This window comes from Myotis nattereri (assembly GCF_964212035.1).
Source record: "Myotis nattereri genome assembly, chromosome: X".
In the NCBI taxonomy this organism is placed as follows: domain Eukaryota; kingdom Metazoa; phylum Chordata; class Mammalia; order Chiroptera; family Vespertilionidae; genus Myotis; species Myotis nattereri.
In genome coordinates, this window is record NC_138078.1 from 87,197,861 (window position 1) to 87,218,506 (window position 20,646).

A 20,646-nucleotide genomic window follows, 5' to 3' on the forward strand; every position below is an offset into this window, starting at 1 on the left:
TTCTTGGTTGTGCAGAAGCTTTGTAGTTTGATGTAGTCCCACTTGTCTATATCTGCTTTTATTTCTTGTGCTTGTGGTGTTATATACATGAAATCATTGCCAAAACTAATATCATAAAGCTTTTCCCCTCTGTATTCTTCTTGTAGTTTTATAGTTTCATGTCTTATGCTTAAACCTTTAATCTCTTTTGGATTGATTTTTGTGTATAATGTAGAGGGCCACTTTCTTTTTCTTTTTTTTATGTGTACATGGATGTCTGGTTTTGCTAGCACCAGTTGTTAAAGAGACTATCATTTCTCCATCATGCATTCTTGAAGCCTGGACAAAATCAGTTGACCATATATGCATGGGTTTATTTCTGGCCTATCAATTCTGTTCCACTGTACTATTTAACCGTCTTTATGGTAATACCATACTGTTTTGATTGCTGTAGTTTTGTAATATTTTTTAAAATCAGGAAATGTGATGCCTTGACCTTTGTTCATTTTTCTCAAGATTACTTTGATTATTCTGGTGCACTATTTTTAAAAAAGCTTCTTCAGTAATTTTATATGAAGATGGTATTGAAAACCAATGTTCTATACCAGCCGTGGGCAAACTACGGCCCGCGGGCCGGATCTGGCCCATTTGAAATGAATAAAACTAAAAAAAAAAAAGACCGTAACCTTTTATGTAATGATATTTACTTTGAATTTATATTAGTTCACACAAACACTCCATCCATGCTTTTGTTCCGGCCCTCGGGTCCAGTTTAAGAACCCATTGTGGCCCTCGAGTCAAAAAGTTTGCCCACCCCTGTTCTATACCCTGAACAATACTTGGTATTTTAAGTATTTTATATTTTTGCTGGTCTTGCAGATGTAAAAAAAAAGAATCTTAATTGTGTGTGGGTGTTTCTTTGTTGTTGTTTTTTTAAGTACTAATGAGCCCTTTGGAGACATTTGGGACACTTATGGACCATTTGTATTTCCTCTTCTATTAAATGCATGATCCAGTCTTTTGTCCTTTTTTTAAAAAAATTGTGTTGCTTATATTTTTCATCTTGATTTGTATGAGCTCTTAGATGTATTTTAGACTAATAATATTTTGTGGCTTGTGTCTTGCAAATGGTTACACGTTTTCTTGTCTTTTGTTTTTCTTCATGGGTGTCTTTTCATAAAAGTTATTGCTAATTTTAATTAATTTAATTTATTAGCCTTTTTTTATACTTTGTGTTTTTGTGTCTGATTTTAAAAATGTCTTATCTAAGGTCATATAGGTGTTATTTTATTTTTGTCTGAAAGTTTGAAAGAGGTTGTCATTTACTTTTAAGCCTTTAATCCACCTAGAACTAATTTGTGTGTATCCTATGAGGAACAGAATCAATTTCATTTTTTCACATATGAATAACTATTTTTCTAGCATTATTAAAGCATTCATCTGTCCCCTAATTTTTATAATGTTGCTTATGTCATGTATCAGGATTATAAGAATGACTGTGTTTAGGAGTGCTTAAAGTCTGATCCATGGGCCTATTCATCTATCCCTATTCCAATATCATAAATTTATTAATGATTATATAATTATAATAGGATTTGATCTGTGACAGGAGAATGACATTCTGGTTGTTCATCAGGGATGTGTCAACAATTATTCTCTCTTTATTCAGCCACATAAATTTTATAATCAGCTTGTCAAGTTCCAACAACAAAAATTCTGTCAGTATTTGATTGGAGTTGCATAGGCAACCTGGACACATTTTGGTATATTGAGATCGTTATGGTATTTGATTTTTCCTCTCCTTAAAGATGACATGTGTGTCTTTTTATTTACATTCTTTATAAAGACTTCCAAAACCTTTTTTTGACAACCCCCTAATTTCTCTGTTGTTTCATATTTTGGTTATTTTTTTAACTTAAGTTAGGCATTATTTTTTTTCTCTTTCAGGCATTTTTGCTTAGATTTACTTGCATATTTAAGTTACGCATATACCTTCCTTCTTCAATGAAAGAACTTCCTTCTAGAACTATTTTACTTCTTACTGAAATGCATCTTTTAAATGTACCTTTACTGCCTGTGGATTCCTCTAAGACAGTGGTTCTCAACCTGTGGGTCGAGACCCTTTTGGCGGTCGAACGACCCTTTTACAGGGGTCGCCTAAGACCATCCTGCATATCAGATATTTACCTTACAATTCATAACAGTAGCAATATTACAGTTATGAAGTAGCAACGAAAATAATGTTATGGTTGTGTCACAACATGAGGAACTGTATTTAAAGGGCCAGAAGGTTGAGAACCACTGCTCTAAGATTTGTATGGTTTCTCGTCTTACGTTTAAGTCCTTTATCCATTTTGAGTTTATTTTTGGGTATGGTGTAAGTTGGTGGTCTCGTTTCATGTTTTTGCATGTATCTGTCCAATTTTCCCAACACCGTTTATTGAAGAGAGTGTTTTGACTCCATTGTATGCTCTTGCCTCCTTTGTCAAATATTAATTGAGCATAGTGTTTTGGGTCAATTTCTGGGTTCTCTATTCTATTCCATTGGTCTATATGTCTGTTCTTGTGCCAGTACCAGGCAGTTTTGAAAACAGTGGCTTTGTAATACAGCTTGATATCTGGTATTGAGATCCCTCCTACATTGCTGTTCTTTATCTGGATTTCTGCAGCTATTCGGGATCTATTTTTATTCCAGATGAATTTTTGGATAGTTCATTCTAGGTCTGTGAAATATGCTGTTGGTATTTTAATGGGGAATGCATTGAATCTATAGATTGCTTTGGGTAGTATGGACATTTTAATGATGTTGATTCTACCAATCCATGAACATGGTATGTTCTTCCATCTGTTTATGTCTTCCTCTATCTCTTTTTCAGTGTCCTGTAGTTTTCTGAGGACAGGCCTTTTACCTCCTTAGTTAAGTTTCTTCCCATGTATCTTAATTTTTTGGGTGCCATGGTAAATGGGTTTGTTTTTTAATCTCACTTTCTGTAAGTTCACTATTGGTGTATAAAAATGCCATAGATTTCTGGGCATTAATTGTGTATCCTGCTACATTGCCGAATCATTTATTAATTCTAATAATTTTTTGATGGTGTCTTTAGGGTTTTCTATGTACAGTATCATGTCATCTGTGAATAATGACACTTTTATGTGTTCTTTTCCAATTGGGATACCTTTTATTTCTTCTTCATGTCTAATTGCTATGGCTAGCACTTCCAGTACTATGTCGAACAGGAGTGGTGAAAGTGAGCATCTCTGTCTTGTTTCTGTTCTTAGGTGAAATGGTTTTAGTTTTTGCCCATTGAGTATGATACTGGCTGTGGGTTTGTCATATAAGGCTTTTATTATGTAGAGGTATGATCCCTCTGTGCCCACTTTGCTGAGGGTTTTTATCAAGAAAGAGTGTTGGATTTTGTCAAATGCTTTCTCTGCATCAATTGATATGACTATGTGATTTTTATCTCAATTTTTTTATGTGATATATCACGTTTATTGATTTGTGGATATTGCACCATTCTTGCGTCCCTGGGATAAATCCTACTTGGTCATGGTGTATGATCTTTCTGATGTACTGCTGGATCCGATTTGCTATGATTTTGTTGAGGATTTTGGCATCTCTGTTCATGAGGGATATTGGCCTGTAACTCTCCTTCTTTGTGTTGTCTTTATCTGATTTTGGGATTAGGGTATTGTTGGCTTTATAGAATGAGCTTGGAAGTGTTCCTTCCTCTTGAATTTTTTGGAATAGTCTGAGGAGGATAGGTTTTAGTTCTTCTTTGAATGTTTGGTAATACTCCCCTGTGAAGCCATCTGGCCCCGAGCTTTTGTTTGCTGGAAGCTTTTTTATGACTGCTTCAATTTCCTCCATAGTTATCAGCCTATTGAGATTTTTAGATTCTTCCTGATGGAGTTTTGGAAGGTTGGAATCCACAGGCAGCAAAATATCAGACATATGCTGAAGCAGCATCTTCACCGATACAGCTCCTAGGGCAATACAAACTAAAGAGAAAATAAACAAATGGGACTACATCAAAATAAAAAGCTTCTGCACAGCAAAAGAAACCATTAGCAAAACAAGAAAGCCCACTGCATGGGAGAACATATTTGCCAATGTTACATCCAATAAGGGTTTACCCTCCAACATTTACAGGGAACTCATACAACTTAACAAAAAATGGGCAAGGGATCTTAATAGATACTTTTTAAAATAGGACATACAGAAGGCCAAGAGACATATGCTCAAAGTCACTAATCATCCGAGAGATGCAAATAAAAACGATAATGATGTACCATCTCACACCTGTCAGAATGGCTATCACCAACAAATCAACAAATGACAAGTGCTGATGAGGATGCTGAGAGAAAAAGAAACCTTGGTGCACTCCTGATGGGAATGCAGACTGGTGCAGCCACTGTAGAAGACAATATGGCGTTTCCTCAAAAAACTAAAAATGGAACTCCCATTTGACCCAGTGATCCCACTTCTAGGAATATATCCCAAGAAACTAGAAACACCAATCAGAAAGGATATATGCACCCCTATGTTCACAGCAGCAAAATTTATTATAGCTAAGATTTGGAAACAGCCTAAGTGCCCATCAGCAGATGAGTGGATTAGAAAACTGTGGTACATCTACACAATAGAATATTACATTGTTATAAAAATACTTTATTTTTTAGTTTTTAATTTATTTTTTCTTTTCATTGAATTTATCAGAGTGATATTAGTTAGTATAATTGTATGGGTTTCTGTTATACAATTCTATAATACATCATCTGTATATTGTACTGTGTTAACCACCTCAAGTCAAGTTTCCATCCATCACCATTTATATCTTCTTTACTCTCCTCCTCCTGCCAATTACCACACTGTTGTCCATGTCCATGAGTTTTTTTTTCTCTCTCCCCCCCACTCCAAATCCATCCACTGACAGCCTGCTCTCTAGCTATGAGTCTGTCACTATTTTGCTTGTTAGTTCATTTTGTTCAGGTAGGGCTCAGCTTTGAAAACATCTGTATATAATATTTTATAGTAATGCATCCGTGCATTTGTTTGTGGCAGTCAGCATGGTCATAATAAAGTGATATTTAAAGAAAGCAGAGTATAACATAAACAGAATATTGTACACTTATTACCTCTTTTAGCTAATACAAATCCAAGATGTATCTGAGAATATCCATTTGGCCTCTTATAATGAAAATATGCTTTATGTTTTATTTGAAATATGTTAATTTAAAATATAAGAAAGATATATAATTTTTAAAATAATATTAATAATGTGGGTATTATACTTAGGAATGATATATTACATTTAGACATGGGCATACACATCTCATATGCTATTCAATATTCATGGTGAGTTATTCACTCTATATGTTCTATATTTTTTAATTCTTTAATCATATTAGGGTTAATATGATTTCTGATTTTTATTTTTGAGTATAAAGTGGGACAAACAAAATTGAAGATAATTAGAATCCAGGGAATGCTTTCAATAATTATCTTTACATTAACTGTAAATCATATAAATTACTTCAGTAAGCAATACATTTTTTCTGCAAATAGGATCATGACTTTAAATGGGAGTCAAATTTTTTATGTATAAAGTGGTCACAATTTTTTTTTCCTTTCATAATTATAAAAGTTGTAAATATGTCTGCAATTGCCATTAGTCTACTACAGAGCTGGAACACTTTGAATAATTTAATTGAATTTAAAGTAAGAAATGTTTTGACACCATGTGATTTCCCTCACCAAGATTTTTGGCTGTAGAATTTCAAAGAAGGGTTCACCCCAATAGATTTTGCTGGAAAGAATCATCAAACTTATGACTGAGTGATCACTGCCAGTTTGAAAGCTTAGAAAATGGATAGGATGCCAGTCCTATGAGCAGAGTGGGGCCATTAGGAGAAGCTGATAAGAGGGAGGAGACAGAGTGAGGATGAATTTGCCTTTAGATTTGTTCGATTTGAGTTAGTGATGGGGCATCTAGGTGGGACTTTCAATTAGAAATATGGAAGTTGAAGGTGGGTAAGAGTGGTGAGGGCTGGAGCTGTTCATTTGACATTATTAGCACTGAGGTGATACTGATCTTTGGAGAGTCAATGAACCTACTAGGGAACTGAGTTAATGTTAAGACTCAGAATGTAGTATAATTTCTTTAGGAAAAGTGTTTTTTTTTTTACCTGGGCCAAGTTGAAGATTAAATAGGTAGGAAGGCTTTCTAAAAGGCAGCTTCTTTGCAACACACAATTGTTATATTCCAAGTTGATTTTTCTCATCCAGGTTTTCAATGCTTGTTTTTTCATATTTATTTATTTTAGATGAGAGAGAGAGAGAGAGAGAGAGAGAGAGAGAGAGAGAGAGAGAGAGAGAGAACATCGACTTATTGTTCCACTTATTTATTGATCCTTATATGTGCCCTGACCAGGTATGGAATGCGTAACAGCGTATCAGAACAACACTCTAAGCAACTTAGCTACCCAGGCAGGGCTGTGTGTATTCCTGTCAATTAATCTTTTTTTTGAGAGGAGTGGCTCTCTGAAGAGGCCTAGAAAATCTCCCCCTGATTTTTTTTGTCTAGCCAAGCAGCATTTTAAAGGGCTCATGGAGTCTTTTTTAGGAGTTACAAAAATGTTAGGAGTTTCTAACCAAAAGGAGAGAATTATAGCATGACCACCTTACAAGAAATACAATTTGGATAAACTGCAACACAAATTACTCTCAGTCACATGTTGACTGGTTTCACAGTGTCAGCAGGTGCATACATGGCCCTTTTAACCTATCATCTTTGTGAGGGCAGGTTCTCCAGTGCTTAACGGGGTGATAATCACGTAGTTGGCAGCCAGTATATATTAGCTGAGTAGATGAAACACACAAAAAAGTATAGAACCAGGCCTGGCATCAAAGTTTTTACCATTAAACTCGAAGCAAAAAAACAAGAGCACATGAATGTGATATCAGAAAATTAAATATACTTAATTTAAGAAATATGCCTTAAGGAAGTGTTGAATAACAGTAGTTAAGGGGTTGAGTTTTTTGACCAGGTTAAACGGGGGAGGTTATGTTAAGTTCACAGGGATTTTTGCCAAGACTTTGGGGAAAGATTTCTTATCTGGATTTTTAGAAAAATAAAATACTTGTCAACATAAATAAAAATCATACTGTTTTATATTTCTTTTTATGTATCATATGTAAAATTTGGTATATGTGCTATAATATATTTTTAAAGATTTTACTAAATAATAAATTTTTAAAAGAAATATTGGCCCCAATTCATATATGTGGGAGATGATAGACTTAATCATAGTGAGCCTAACTCTGCTCTCCTACTACTAAAAAGACTTAATGAGATATAAGATAAAAAAGAAAGGTTATGTTTTGGCAAGAAGGAAAGGGCATTATGGTTCAATACCTTCACTTAACTAACCTTTAACTATGCAATTAACATTTAAAGGAAATAAAGTTTTGGAAGTGTTATAGAGTAATTGAAGAAATGTAAAAAATAGTTAAAAGCCCATGGTCTGTTAGGAGAAATTCTTTAGATAACAGTGACAGTTATCAGAAAGTGAATTTGTGATGCATAAAAGGTGAAGAAAAATCTGCTCATTTGGTGACATAGTTACTTCTTTCCCCTTTGTTGTTTTCTTCGTGAATTTCAGCTCATTGACATTTTCAAGGATGAAACTTTCATACTGACCCAAGATTGATCTTTCAAACACAAATCTTGAAATATTTGAAAGAAACTGCTCAGTAGTAACCAGGAGCAGTGGGAGGGAGAAATGGAAGGAAATATTTGCCTATTAACTCTGTTAGAATCTAAGTTGTATTTCAAAAATTATAATTTCTAGCTTGTGCTCTTAGGAACAGCTTTTCCCTTACATTGTAGAGGGTATGTGGATTCATCTTTGCTGTTTATTTAGAGATTATATGTATATATGTAGTGATAATATCAGTAAGGTACCTAAAGTTAAAAGCTATTTAAAATTTTTGAAGTTCAGAGTCCTGTCCTGGCTGGTGTGGCTCAGTTGGTTGAGCATTGTCACATGCTGGTTCGATTCCACGTCAGGGCATATGCCCAGGTTGTGAGCTCAGTCCCCAGTAGGGGGCGTGCAGGAGGCAGGCAATTGATGTTTCTCTCTTATTGATGTTACTCTCCCCCTCTCCCCTCTTCTCTGTCTCTCAAAAAAAAATCAATAAAAAACCATATTTTAAAGAAATAAAGTCCAGTTCACATCAGTTCACCTCTATTTTTCTTGCTCTTGCAGGACCTTAACTATTTTCAAAGCCCCTACAGTAGATGTTTCTAGATGTGCCAGGGAATAACTTACACATTCCACGATTTGTGTCAGCTTCCATGTAGTAGCTGTGGGGTGATTTCCCTCATCTTCTATTTTGAACCCTCTGCTGGAGCTAGTGTGGAGAGAGGGGAAGTTTCTTATTCGGCACAGCTGGTGTGTACTGCATCCCTCTAGGTCACAGGGGTGGGCAAACTTTTTGACTCGAGGGCCACAATGGGTTCTTAAACTGGACTGGAGGGCCGGAACAAAAGCATGGATGGAGTGTTTGTGTGAACTAATATAAATTCAAAGTAAACATCATTACATAAAAGGGTACGGTCTTTTTTTTTTTTTAGTTTTATTCATTTCAAACGGGCCGGATCCGGCCCGCGGGCCGTAGTTTGGTGCTACAGGTGTGGGGTGTTCTGTGGCAAAGTGTAGAAACGTGTTTCTCCCATCTTCTCCTTTTTAAGCACATTTGATTAGAAGATACCAAAGCAATACTCATCGCATAGTTTCCTTTCCACAGCACCCAGACGTATGACTGTGTGGATAGACCAGGCCTGGAGACACATCCATGAAATAGATTTGCTGCACTCAGAAACACAGTCCTTTTCAGAATGTAGGCCTTTTTACTGTCCCCATGCTGATCCTCTGATCCACACTGCCCTTCCCTTAGGCAGGTGGTTTCTCTCCTAGGAAGTCCCTTAGTCCCCTGTACAAATACACTTCCCCCTGATTCCTCAGACTGTCCACATTAGTCTCAAACTGTGCCTTGAATATCTACATTTTTTCATTTTCTCTCTTGACATGCTTTTGATTAGTAGCTGAAGGAGAGTAGAGGGAAATGAGTAGCACTATGTCTCTCTCTATATTGTCTTCTTTTTAATCCTCACCTGAGGATATTTTTTCCGTTGACATTTAGAGAGAGTGGAATGGAGGGAGGGGGAGAGAGGAAGGTGGGGGAAACATCATGTGAGAAAGACACATTGATTGATTGCCGCCTGCAAGTGCCCTGACTAGGGCAGAACCAGAGATTGAACCTGCAACCCAGGTATGTGCCCTTTACTAGGAATAGAACCCATGAAACTTCAGTCCGAAGGCCGATGCTCTAACCACTGAGCACCCGGCCAGGGCTCCGTTTTCTTCTTAACCTTCCTCTTCTATTCAGGAATTTATGGGCATGAAAACATGTTAATGTCCAATCTTATACAACATCTTTGTTTATAAAGTCTAGTCTGTATATAAACATTAGGTATATTTAAGCATTGGCTATGATGCCACTTGTAAGATGGGATTCTAGAGGTAGCTGACTCACTAAGCACTAAGTAGTGTAATAGTAGTTGGTGTCTGTTACACCTGTGAGATAATGAGTTTCTTTCCAATCCTATTTGCAAATACAGTGGGGCTTTGACTTACGAGTGTCCCGACTAATGAGTTTTTTGAGATATGAGCTGTCTCTCGGCCGATTTTTTGCTTTGAGTTGCGAGCTAAAATTCGGGTTACAAGCCAGCTTCAGATACCCCACCGCTAGTTGGCGCAGCGAACGTCACAGTGAACGCCACAACATCAGCCCAGCATCCCGTGTCTCACTCGTTCACAATTGATTTGACATAGGAGTAATTTGAGTTACGAGCTCCATCACGGAACGAATTAAACTCCTAAGTCAAGGCCCCACTGTAGAACCTTCTAAGCACTGGAAGTTATATAAGCTTGTGACTCAGTCACAAAATAGTATCCAGAATCGCAATACATCTAAGCCCACTAAATGTATTAAATATTTCATAGAACTGAACAGAGAAAGAAAAGATGTTACCTACAGTGGAGCTTACATCCTGAAGATAAGTCAACAGGTTACCTATAGCTAAAAGAGAAACAAAATAACAACTTTCACATTCTGAGCTAAAATTTTATTTTCAGCTTGATTCATTCTATGATACAGTTAAAACTTAAAATTGAAACGGAACATTTAAAGTATACAGAATTGATAATTTTTTGTAATTTTAAATAATGTTCCTCATCTTCCTAAGTTAACCAGTAGTAAAAATTAGGCAAATTGACAAACTGATTCTTTGTTTTTCTTAATAACATACTTCAGGGGAAAAAAACATTAAAAGAGAACAATTTTACAAAACAAGTGAATAATTTACATGTATATTTACCTGTGTCAAAAATATTCTGTAAAGATGGAAATAAAGTTTTATTCTATGCAAGATAATGATATTAGTGATACAAAATAATAGATGTTCTTAATTTTCTTAGATTATATATATGTGTTATTATATCAATATCAGTATTTCTTTTAAGTCAGAGGACATGATATTTTAAATCTTTAGTCTCATTAGTTACAGAATGGGTGCATTGAAGGTCTAGAGCAGTGGTTCTCAACCTTGGGTACACATTAGAATCACCTGGGAATCTTTTTAAAATCCTGATTTCTGGGCCTCATCCTCCAGAAATTCTGTTTCATTGTTATGGGGTGGGGCCGCAACATTAGTAACAAAGAAACAGAATTTCCGGAGAATGAGGTCCAGAAATCAGGATTTTAAAAAGATTCCCAGGTGATTCTAATGTGCAGCCAAGGTTGAGAACCACTGGGCTAGCTAGAGCTTAATGGAAATGCAACATTGAGTGGGAGGACATAAGGGATAAATGGAGAGAACAAAAAAGCACTTAGAGTAGAACATGATACCGTTGTTTCCCCTGGGACTCATGGTATATGCTGCCTATTCATTTTTTTTTAAATGTGGAAAAATCTATAACATAAAATTTACCATTTACTCATTTTTGACATTAAGTATATTTACATTGTTGTTCAACATCATCACTATTTCCAGACCTTTTCATCACCCCAAACAGAAACAATATACTTGTTCAGCAGTTACTCCCAATTTCCCTCTGTCCCCAGGCCCTGGTAACCTCTATTCTACTCTAAGAATTTGTCTCTTTTAGATACCATATGTATGTGGATTCATGCAATATTTGTCCTTTTGTTTCTATCATCCTTGGTTCATGCATGCTTTGGCATGTATCAAAACTTCATTTTTGGCCGGATAATATCTCTTTGGATATATACCACATTTGATTAATTTATATGTCGGTAGACAAACCTATTATTCTGGTTATTGAATAATGATGATGTGAACATTTGTGTACAAGTATCTGTTTGAGACCCACAGCAACTGTTTTCAGTTCTTTTTGGTATATACCTAGGGATGGAATTGTTTGGTCGTATGGTAATCTCTAGTTTGTTTTTTTTAATCTTGAGTGTTGAAAAGTAAGTAATTCTGTTTGATTTCTGAGAAACCACCAATATGTAAACACTCTGGTCTTATATATTTATGCCCCCTCCCCTTTGTACTATTGTTTTAATATATTAAATCTTTGTACATTGCATGCTCATCAACATAGATTTATAATTATTATTTTATGCATTTGATTTCTAAATTATACAGAAAGAAGTACAGGAGTTATAAACCGAAAGTACAATAACATTGGATTTTATATTTACCTATGTAGTTACCTTTATAATCACTTTTTATTTCTTTTTATGTCTTTGATTTATTGTTTAGTGTTCTTTCATTTCTGCTTATCGGGCCTCCTTTAGTATTTCTTGCAGGACAGAATTGCTAGCAATAAATTATCTGTTTTTAGTTTTATTTTGTTAATTTGGGATTGTCATAGTTTCTCCTTTATTTTTGAAGGACGGTGTATTTTCTGGATATGGAATTCTTGGTTGAAAGTTTTAATTTTTTTTTTATTTTAGGACTTCAAATACATTGTTCCCCTACCTTTCGGCTCCCATGGAACAAATTAGATATTAATTTTATTGGCAATCCCTTGAATGTAACAATTTATTTCCCTCTTACTGCTTTAAAAATTATTTTTCTTTATTTCTGACCACTTGATTAGAAAGCATCTAGTGTGAACCTGTTGGATATTCTGCTTATAGTTTATGAGCTTCTTGGATGTGTATATTTAATGTTTCATCAGATTTGGGGATATTTTTTTCTGTCCCTTTCCTTTTTTCCTGGAAATCCTGTGATGCACATGTTCATATGCTTGATGGTATCCCCACCCATCCCTCAGGCTCTGTTTATTTTTCTTTATCCTTTTTTCTTTCTGCTCCTCAAACTAGATCTTTTTAATTTCCTTATCTTCACATCACTAATCCTTTCTTCCGTATGCTCCAATCTGCTGTCGAATCCCTTAAGTTAATTTTTCATTTCAGTTACTGTATTTGTCACCTCCAGAATTTCTCTTTGATTTCTTTTTATAACTTCTGTCTTTATTGATATTCTCATTCCATTCACACATTATTTTCCTGATTTCTTCAATTATTTGTGCATAGTTTCTTTTTTTAAAATATATTTTTATTGGTTAAGATATTACATATGTGTCCTTGTCCCCACATTGCCCTCTACCCCCCCCCCCCCCGCTCATGCCCTCACCCACCCTCCCATTGTCCGTGTCCATTGGCATTGGTTAGGCCTATATGCCTGCATGTAAGTCCTTTGGTTGATCTTTCCCCCTTACCCCCACCCTCCCCTACCCTCCCTCCAAAGCCCGACAGTCCAATCAATGCCTCTCCATCTCTGGATCAGTCCTTGTTCATCAGTTTATGTTGTTCATTATATTCCACAAATGAGTGAGATCCGCTCTCCAGTTCCATCCATGCGGTGGCAAATGGTAAGAGTTCCTTTTTCTTCTTCCTCTTCTTAAAGAATACCTTTCAGCATTTCATATAATGCTGGTTTGGTGGAGATGAACTCCTTTAGCTTTTTCTTATCCGTGAAGCTCTTTATCTGACCTTCTATTCTGAATGATAGCTTTGCTGGATAAAGTAATCTTGGTTGTAGGTTCTTGGTATTCATCACTTTGAATATTTCTTGCCACTCTCTTCTTGCCTGCATGGTTTCTGTTGAGAAATCAGCTGACAGTCATATGGGTACTCCCTTGTAGGTAACTGACTGTCTTTCTCTTGCTGCTTTTAAGATTCTCTCTTTGTCTTTGGCTCTTGGCATTTTAATTATGATGTGTCTTGGTGTGGTCCTCTTTGGATTCCTTTTGTTTGGGGTTCTCTGCGCTTCCTGGACTTGTAAGTCTATTTCTTTCACCAGGTAGCGGAAGTTTTCTGTCATTATTTCTTCAAATAGGTTTTCAATATCTTGCCCTCTCTCTTCTTCTGGTACCCCTATAATTCTGATGTTGGTATGCTTGAAGCTGTCCCAGAGGCTCCTTACACTATCTTCATATTTTTGGAATCTCTTTTCTTTTTTCTTTTTCAGTTGGGTATTTTTTGTTTCTTTGTATTTCAAATCTTTGACTTGATTCTTGGGATCCTCTTGTCTGCTGTTGGATCTCTGTAGATTATTCTTTATTTCAGTCAGTGTATGCTTAATTTCTAGTTGGTCCTTTTTCATGTCCTCCATGGTCTCACTATACTTATTGAGGGACTCATTAAATTTATCGGCGGTTTCCATAAAATTCTTGAAAAACCTTATAAACGTGGCCTTGAACTCTATATCGAGTCGTTTGCTTTCCTCCATTTCTGCCATTTGTGACCTGTTCTTTGTCTCTGCATTTTGGCTGCTTCCCTGTGTTGATAGAGTGGCTTTGTGTGCTAGGTGCACTGTAGGGCCCAGTGGCTCAGCCTCCCCAGTTACCTGAGGTGGACACTCATGGTGCACCCCCTTGTGGGCTTTGTGCACAGTCTTCTTGTAGCTATGCCTTGGTTGTTGTAGGATCACTGGGAGGAATTGACCTCCAGGCCAATTGGCAGTGAAAATCAGCTGTGTCTGCACTGGGAGAACTTCTGTGCTGGAGACACCCTTCTGGGGCAAGACTTGCTTCAGTGGAGCTTTGGTGCTCACTGAGAGTGCACACTGAGTGTGTCCCTTATGGATCTGAGGAGTTGTGATCTGGATGGCCCCCCTCTGACCACTGGGCACAGTGGCTCTTGGATCTAAGGAGGTGCTAATTTAGCCTCTGCCTGAGGTTACACAGCAGGAGCTATGAAGAGAACTGCAGATTCCCCTTCCTTTTTTGGAGTTTGGAGGTGCCCTGATGAGGCTCAGCTGTGAAGCAATGCAAGCCTCTGTGGGGCCTTGGGCCTTCTCTTGGAAGTTCTAGGTCTGTCTTGCCCAGCTGCAGTTTGTTAGGTAATTACAGGTTGCAAATGGCCAGGGAATTCATATGCAAAAGCCTCTGCTGCAGCCTGGGCGGGGCGGTGTCTCAAGGAATCAAAGGGCGGAGAGAGCAGCTATGGAGGAGCCTCAGCCCTGCCCTAAGGAGTCGTGGGTCCCAGTGTCCAGGCAATGGTTGCAAGCACCTCTGAGGGAAAGCCGCTCTCAAGCTCGCCCGCTACCAGACAGTCCAGTTTCTCCCTGTATGAGTCCTGGGTTCCCAGAGACTTCCCGGAACCGGATTTCAGAGCCGTAGGGAGCTATTGTCTCCCTCCGGATTCACAAAGACAGCGGCGCCCTCAGGTGCCAGACCCTTTCTGCTCGCGCGAGCCCCCGTACCTCTGCACTCCACCTCTGCAGCTCCTCTGGCTCTCAGTGTGCTTTTCTTTCCTTCTAGTTGTAGAATTTACACTCAGCCAGCCCCCCTGTAGTTCTGGATGATGTCCACCTTGTGTTTTTGATGCATTTATCAATTGTTGCGGGAAGCAGCAATTTCCCAGTGTTTATCTATGCCGCCATCTTAGTTTCTCCGTGCATAGTTTCTTTTAGTGCATTGAGTATATTCAATTTAAGACAGTTGATTTAATCTTTTTGACTAGTAACTCCAAAGTCTGAGCTTCTTCAGGGGGAGTTTCTGTCAAATCCTTTTTTCCTGAGCATAGGCAATTCTTTTCTGGTTGTTTTTTGGTTTTGTTTTGCATACTTTGTAATTTTTGTTGTTGTTGAGAACTGGCATTTGAGTCTATGATAGTCTGGAAATCTGATTCTTTCACTCCTTACAGACAGTTTATTTTTATTTGCTAAGGTCTATAGACATTTGTGACTTTTCTAAACACTTTTTGCAAAGTGTACTTTCCTGTGTGTGGTCACTGAAGTTTGGGTTTTATTATCACTGGTGTCAGCCAGTGATCTGATTCCAAATTGCAGGGGAATTGTTTCTGTCTATTCAGATCTTCTGATTGATGCCAGTAGTGAAAGCTGCTGCAACCCAAAAGGGTAGAAACCAAGGCAAACATTTTCACTGTTCCTTCAGGGAATTGCCAAGCCAACCAAAATGTATAGCTTCAAATTTTAGAGAAGCCAGCTCCTACAGGAACTATCCTCACAGTGATGCTGAGGAATGGAAAATGGTACCTGTTTTGTACATGTCATTCTCATAACAGAGAACAACAGTGACTTTCTTCATGAAACACTTACCTTGTTGTAAATATTCAGTCAGGTGCCAGAGTTCTGAAATAGTTTATTTAAATCACTCTTTCTAGCGAAGTGGTGGCGTTGCTGAAGGACGAATCCCTGGAACTTCCTTCTCTGCCAATCTGTGTCAATCCTTACCTTCTTTTTTTTTTTTCTTTTTAAACTATATTTTATTGATTTTTTACAGAGAGGAGGAGAGAGAGTTAGAGAGTCAGAAACATCAATCAGCTGCCTCCTGCACATCTCCCACCAGGGATGTGCCCACAACCCAGGTACATGCCCTTGACCGGAATCGAACCCGGGACCCTTCAGTCTGCAGGCCGATTCTCTATCCACTGAGCCAAACCGGCTTCGGCTCAATCCTTACCTTCTTAATTCTTTGTTTCTTACTTTTTTCCTTTTCATATGTCTTTTGAAATCCCACACAAGTTCCCAATAGGTTGGTTGCAGGCTAATGCAATAATAATTAGAATTGTACCAAAGTCCAAAATAAACCATGTTGACAAGAATTAATCAATTGTGAGTCTCTTATGAGTCAGACTTTAGCATGCATCAGACTTCATCACTTTGATTGAGTCTTCATTAAAGTGGAATGCATTATGTATTTAAATATAGAATTGTGAATAATGGGAGATTATTTTTACAGGTTTACTGTGGGTTTATAAGACTGAAAATGATTCCAAATTTTGCCAGTTATGAAGAGTGCACTTGGTTTATTATTGTTGTTACACATGATTTAATGTCTTCATAGTATTTTTGTTAATTATTATGATAGAAAATAAAGCTTAAAAATCATGTTATAGATTTAAGTCCCCGAAAGTTGCTCAATTTAATGCTATGTGATGTCATTTATTGTTATATGATCTTTTTATTTAACTTTTATATTTAGTGCATAGTAACTATATATATTCACATTAAATTATAGTTGTTGTTTTTTTGTTAAGTTATTTTAGGAAGAGGGGTGGAAACTGGTACTATAACAGAACCACAATCAGAAATGTATCTATTCTATTTTATCACTTTTTGAGTTGTTAGTGCATGTTTAATAATTCTAATAAAATACTAAACATTTATACTTTTATTTTTTTAGAACCTTGTTAAATATCTTCCAGAGCAGAAGGTTCTCAATGAATTAGCACAGCTGAAGAATGAGTATGATGACCTTTGTGAGCCTGAACAATTTGGAGCTGTGGTACGTATCTAGCACAAGGGCTCACAAACTCAACTTGGAGGTAACACTTATCAGAAAGATTGAAAAGAAAGACAGTTCAATTGTGGACTTTTGTTTTACTATATAGCTACATAATTAATATAATATTGGCTATCAGGCAAAAAAAAAAAAACACCAAAAAAAAACCCCAAATAAACAACCCTCCTTGTTTGTTATTTGTCATGGCATTGAAAAATAAAGAAATTAATATTTATTTTCTTTAAACATTTAATTATTTTAATTGTTTCTAGAGAGAAGAAGGAAGAGAATGAGAGAGAGAAATGTAGATGTGATAGAAAAACACAGATCAGTTGCCTCCTATACGGAACCCAAGCAACCCAACTGGGGATCCGACCCACAGCCTGGTTATGTGCCCTGACTGGGAATCAAACCTGCAACCATTTGTCTATGGGACAATGCTCCAACCAACTGAGCCACACTGGACAGGAATTAATGTTTATATCTTATAAAATATTTCAAAATATATCATAGGAACTACTCCATACCAGTTCTGCTATTTAATTAGTATATGAAAAATAGTATATGTATAATTATATTGGATATTTTTTTTTTCTATTTGGATCTTAATGATAGAATTTTGCAACCCCCCTCTCCCCAAGTTTAGGCTAATAAAAAGGGTACTAAATACAGAGTTAACAACATTCTGGACTTTTTTGTGGTGGTATATATTATGTCAGAAAAAGCACAAGAATTTTTAGATTTCCTATAGAGTATCATTAATTCACTAAAGGTTTTAAATACACTGTTTCAAGTGGAAAAAGAATCTCCTAAATACACATCATGCTTTAGTGAGGTTAAATCACTATTGAAATGTATTATGTTTACTTATCCCTTCTTTATTTTAAGGGGTACAAATGATGGATAGGTATACATTATGTATTAAAGAATACAGTTATATGTTTTAAGTACTCCCCAAATATGCTGTTCAAATAATTGCCACCAAAAAAAGGGTAGGAAAGAGGGCATGATGATTTATTTAATTTCTCAGAGGAAGAGCTGTTTTTGATTTAGATGCACAATACAAGTCTGTTGGCTATAGGATTAAGCAGTTCTAGTACAGCTGCCAGCTTTCCCCTGCTCCCTGAACAGTTTCCATCTGCCTGCGAAGACTTCAAATTACCATCAGATCTAATAGCCCAACACAGTGTCAGCTTCATCCAAAATATTTTATAACCCTTTTAATAGTCATATATCTGAATTGATCCGATTTGGTACTTTGCAATTTAAAAATCCTGTTTAAAGTCTCAATGTGATAGATGGGACAGAGAATGTTTCTTTTGAACATGTGCATTAACTGCTTGCCCTTATTTAGAGTTTATTAATTCTCAGATATGGTATTGCATACACTGATCTAGGAGGATTCTTTCAAATCCTTGGAAAGCAAATCAGGACTCTATATTTGGGATGGGATAGAACATATAAATGTGCCTGAGGAAGATATTTCTCTCATTTTTGATTTAGGTAAATTAATCTGACCTGACTAAATATTATTTATTAAATAGCAGCACTTTAGTGCAGTATTAAATACTGAAGTTTTCTAGACCAAAGTTCATACTTAAAACCTAAGCTGCTTGAATTCTTATTGTAATTGAAGCTAGGCTGTGTACCATCTGAGAATTCAGCTGTGTCAGACGGTGATGAGTTTTACAGTAGGTACACCACACAATTTCTCTGAAGCCATTTTTTTTCTGAATGTAGTTTATCTTGGAAGATGTATTAGTTTTCCAAGCAAGTCCTTCAAGAGGCATATCCTTGGTACCACACTGCTAAAATGAAGTTTGGGGACATAAAAAGCAATATACCTTCTGAACTTAAAGCAAAATAGAAAATGGAAGAGATTTCTTGTTTATGCACCTAACCCAAATAATCATCGCGCTGTGTACACGAAGTCACATGGTCCTCTTATTTACTCTCCCCATGCATAGCTACATGTCTAGAGGGAAAAATGTCAAGGACATTACAAAGTATTTTGTGCTATGGGAATTTTCTAAGGCAGTATCAGTCAGTATTTGCCAAATAAAGTCTAGATCATCTATATATATAAAAAGCCAGTGACCCGAATGCCGTAACTACCAGTTGCTATGATGCCCACTGAGGCCAGCCAACCAGCCCTATCGGGGGTGGGGCCAACCCCTCGTGGCCTTTCCCCCAGCCAGCCCTGCCCCTGATAGGCCCCCACCACCCTGATCAGCCCACAGCCCCTCCCTCCAGCTGGCTCCACCCCTGATTGCCCCCCTTACACCAATAGGGGAGAGGACCAGCGGCAAACCTCCTGCAGCCCCTCCTCTTGCCCGGCCACAACCCAGATTGGCCCTCCCACCCCAATCAGGGGCAGGGCTGGCAGGGCAACTGCCTGAGGCCACTCCCCCTGGCTGGCACCATCCCCAATGGGCCCCACCACCCCATCAGCCCGTGGCCCCTCCCCCCAGCCATCTCTGCCCTCGGTCAGCCCCCCCTACACCAATCGGGAGTGGGGCTGGCTTGCCAACCTCCCATGGCTGCCGATCCCCAATAGACCCTCCCACCCCATTTAGGGGAGGGGCCGGCTGGCCCACCATGCATGAATTCGTGCACTGGGCCTCTAGTCTTATATATTGTAAAAGGTATTTGAGATAATATTATGCCTCAGTCTTTTAAGCATGTATGCTTGGCAGTGATTAGGACAAGTCTTATATACAATAGACAACTGATAAATGCTTATTAAATTGAATTATAGGACAATTATTAAACCCAAATGGAAGCTTGAGATTGAAAATAGCATATTTTAGATCTATAAAAGTGAAAATTATGTTAAAATATATCTCTCCTGGTCTGTGCTGAAATTCAATTCACTTCTGTGTGGCTATACCCAAATACCCTTTAACCATCCAATTTGATCAAAAAGCTACATTTAGGACAACTTTGGAAATGTGTAGAATCATCTGCACTAATGAGAAGAGAGGCTTTTGATCTCTTCCCCCATGAAAGCGATTAGCGTAGTCTTCTTAAAATCTCTAGTCATTTTACGACATCTGTATCAAAAACCTTCAGTGTCCCCAAAAATTTACAGAATAAAACCCACTCTCCTTAGCATTCTCATCCCACCTCTTACTCTCTGGCTTTATATCTCCCTGTTCTCTTTGGTGCACTCACCGAATTGGTGTCTTTATGACATTTTAGCTTTTACCTCAGCAGGGCTCTCATTGCCATTTCAGCAGTTATTTTACTTGTTTCTATTCAGTGGTCTTTCATTTTTTATAGCAGCTCTATCATTTCTTACCTGCCCTCCTCAAGTCTTCTCCCTCCCCTCCGCATTCTTTTCACTTACTACAAGCAACCTAATCTCTTCCATGCACTTTGGCTTCAGAGCCTCCAATATCTCTTCTCCCTACAATGTTATCTCTACCTATGATGTTTTTTATTGACTTACTAGAGGCCCAGTGCATGAAATTTGCACACAAGTAGGGTCCCTAGCAGATGCTGGCTGCTGGCTGGGGCTTCCCATCCCAGGCTGCCGGCTGCCAGCTGGGGCCTTCCTTCATCCTATGCCGCCCCCTGGTGGTCAGCACAATGTCCTAGCGAGTGATCAAACTCCAGTTCGGTTGAACTCTGGAGGGGACACTTTGCATATTAGGCTTTTATATATATAGATTCTCTATCAAACCTCAGAAAGAAGGATATTTTATTTACTGTGACTACTATTATTGTTATTAGCGATAGAAACAAAATGTATTGAGGAGTTAGTGTAAGAGACCACGCTAAGCGAATTTCGCATAGCATCTCACAACTTCCTCA

At 37.5% G+C, this 20,646-nt stretch overlaps 1 protein-coding gene across 1 annotated transcript in view; it reads left to right on the forward strand.

The window, feature by feature from the left end:
* Positions 1-20,646, forward strand: part of DIAPH2 (diaphanous related formin 2) — a 940,956-nt gene that overhangs the window by 435,467 nt on the left and 484,843 nt on the right. Inside the window, exon 21 of the mRNA XM_081115447.1 lies at positions 16,732-16,833. Coding sequence (XP_080971573.1) covers positions 16,732-16,833 — 102 coding nt within the window. The remainder of the gene's footprint in view (positions 1-16,731; positions 16,834-20,646) is intronic.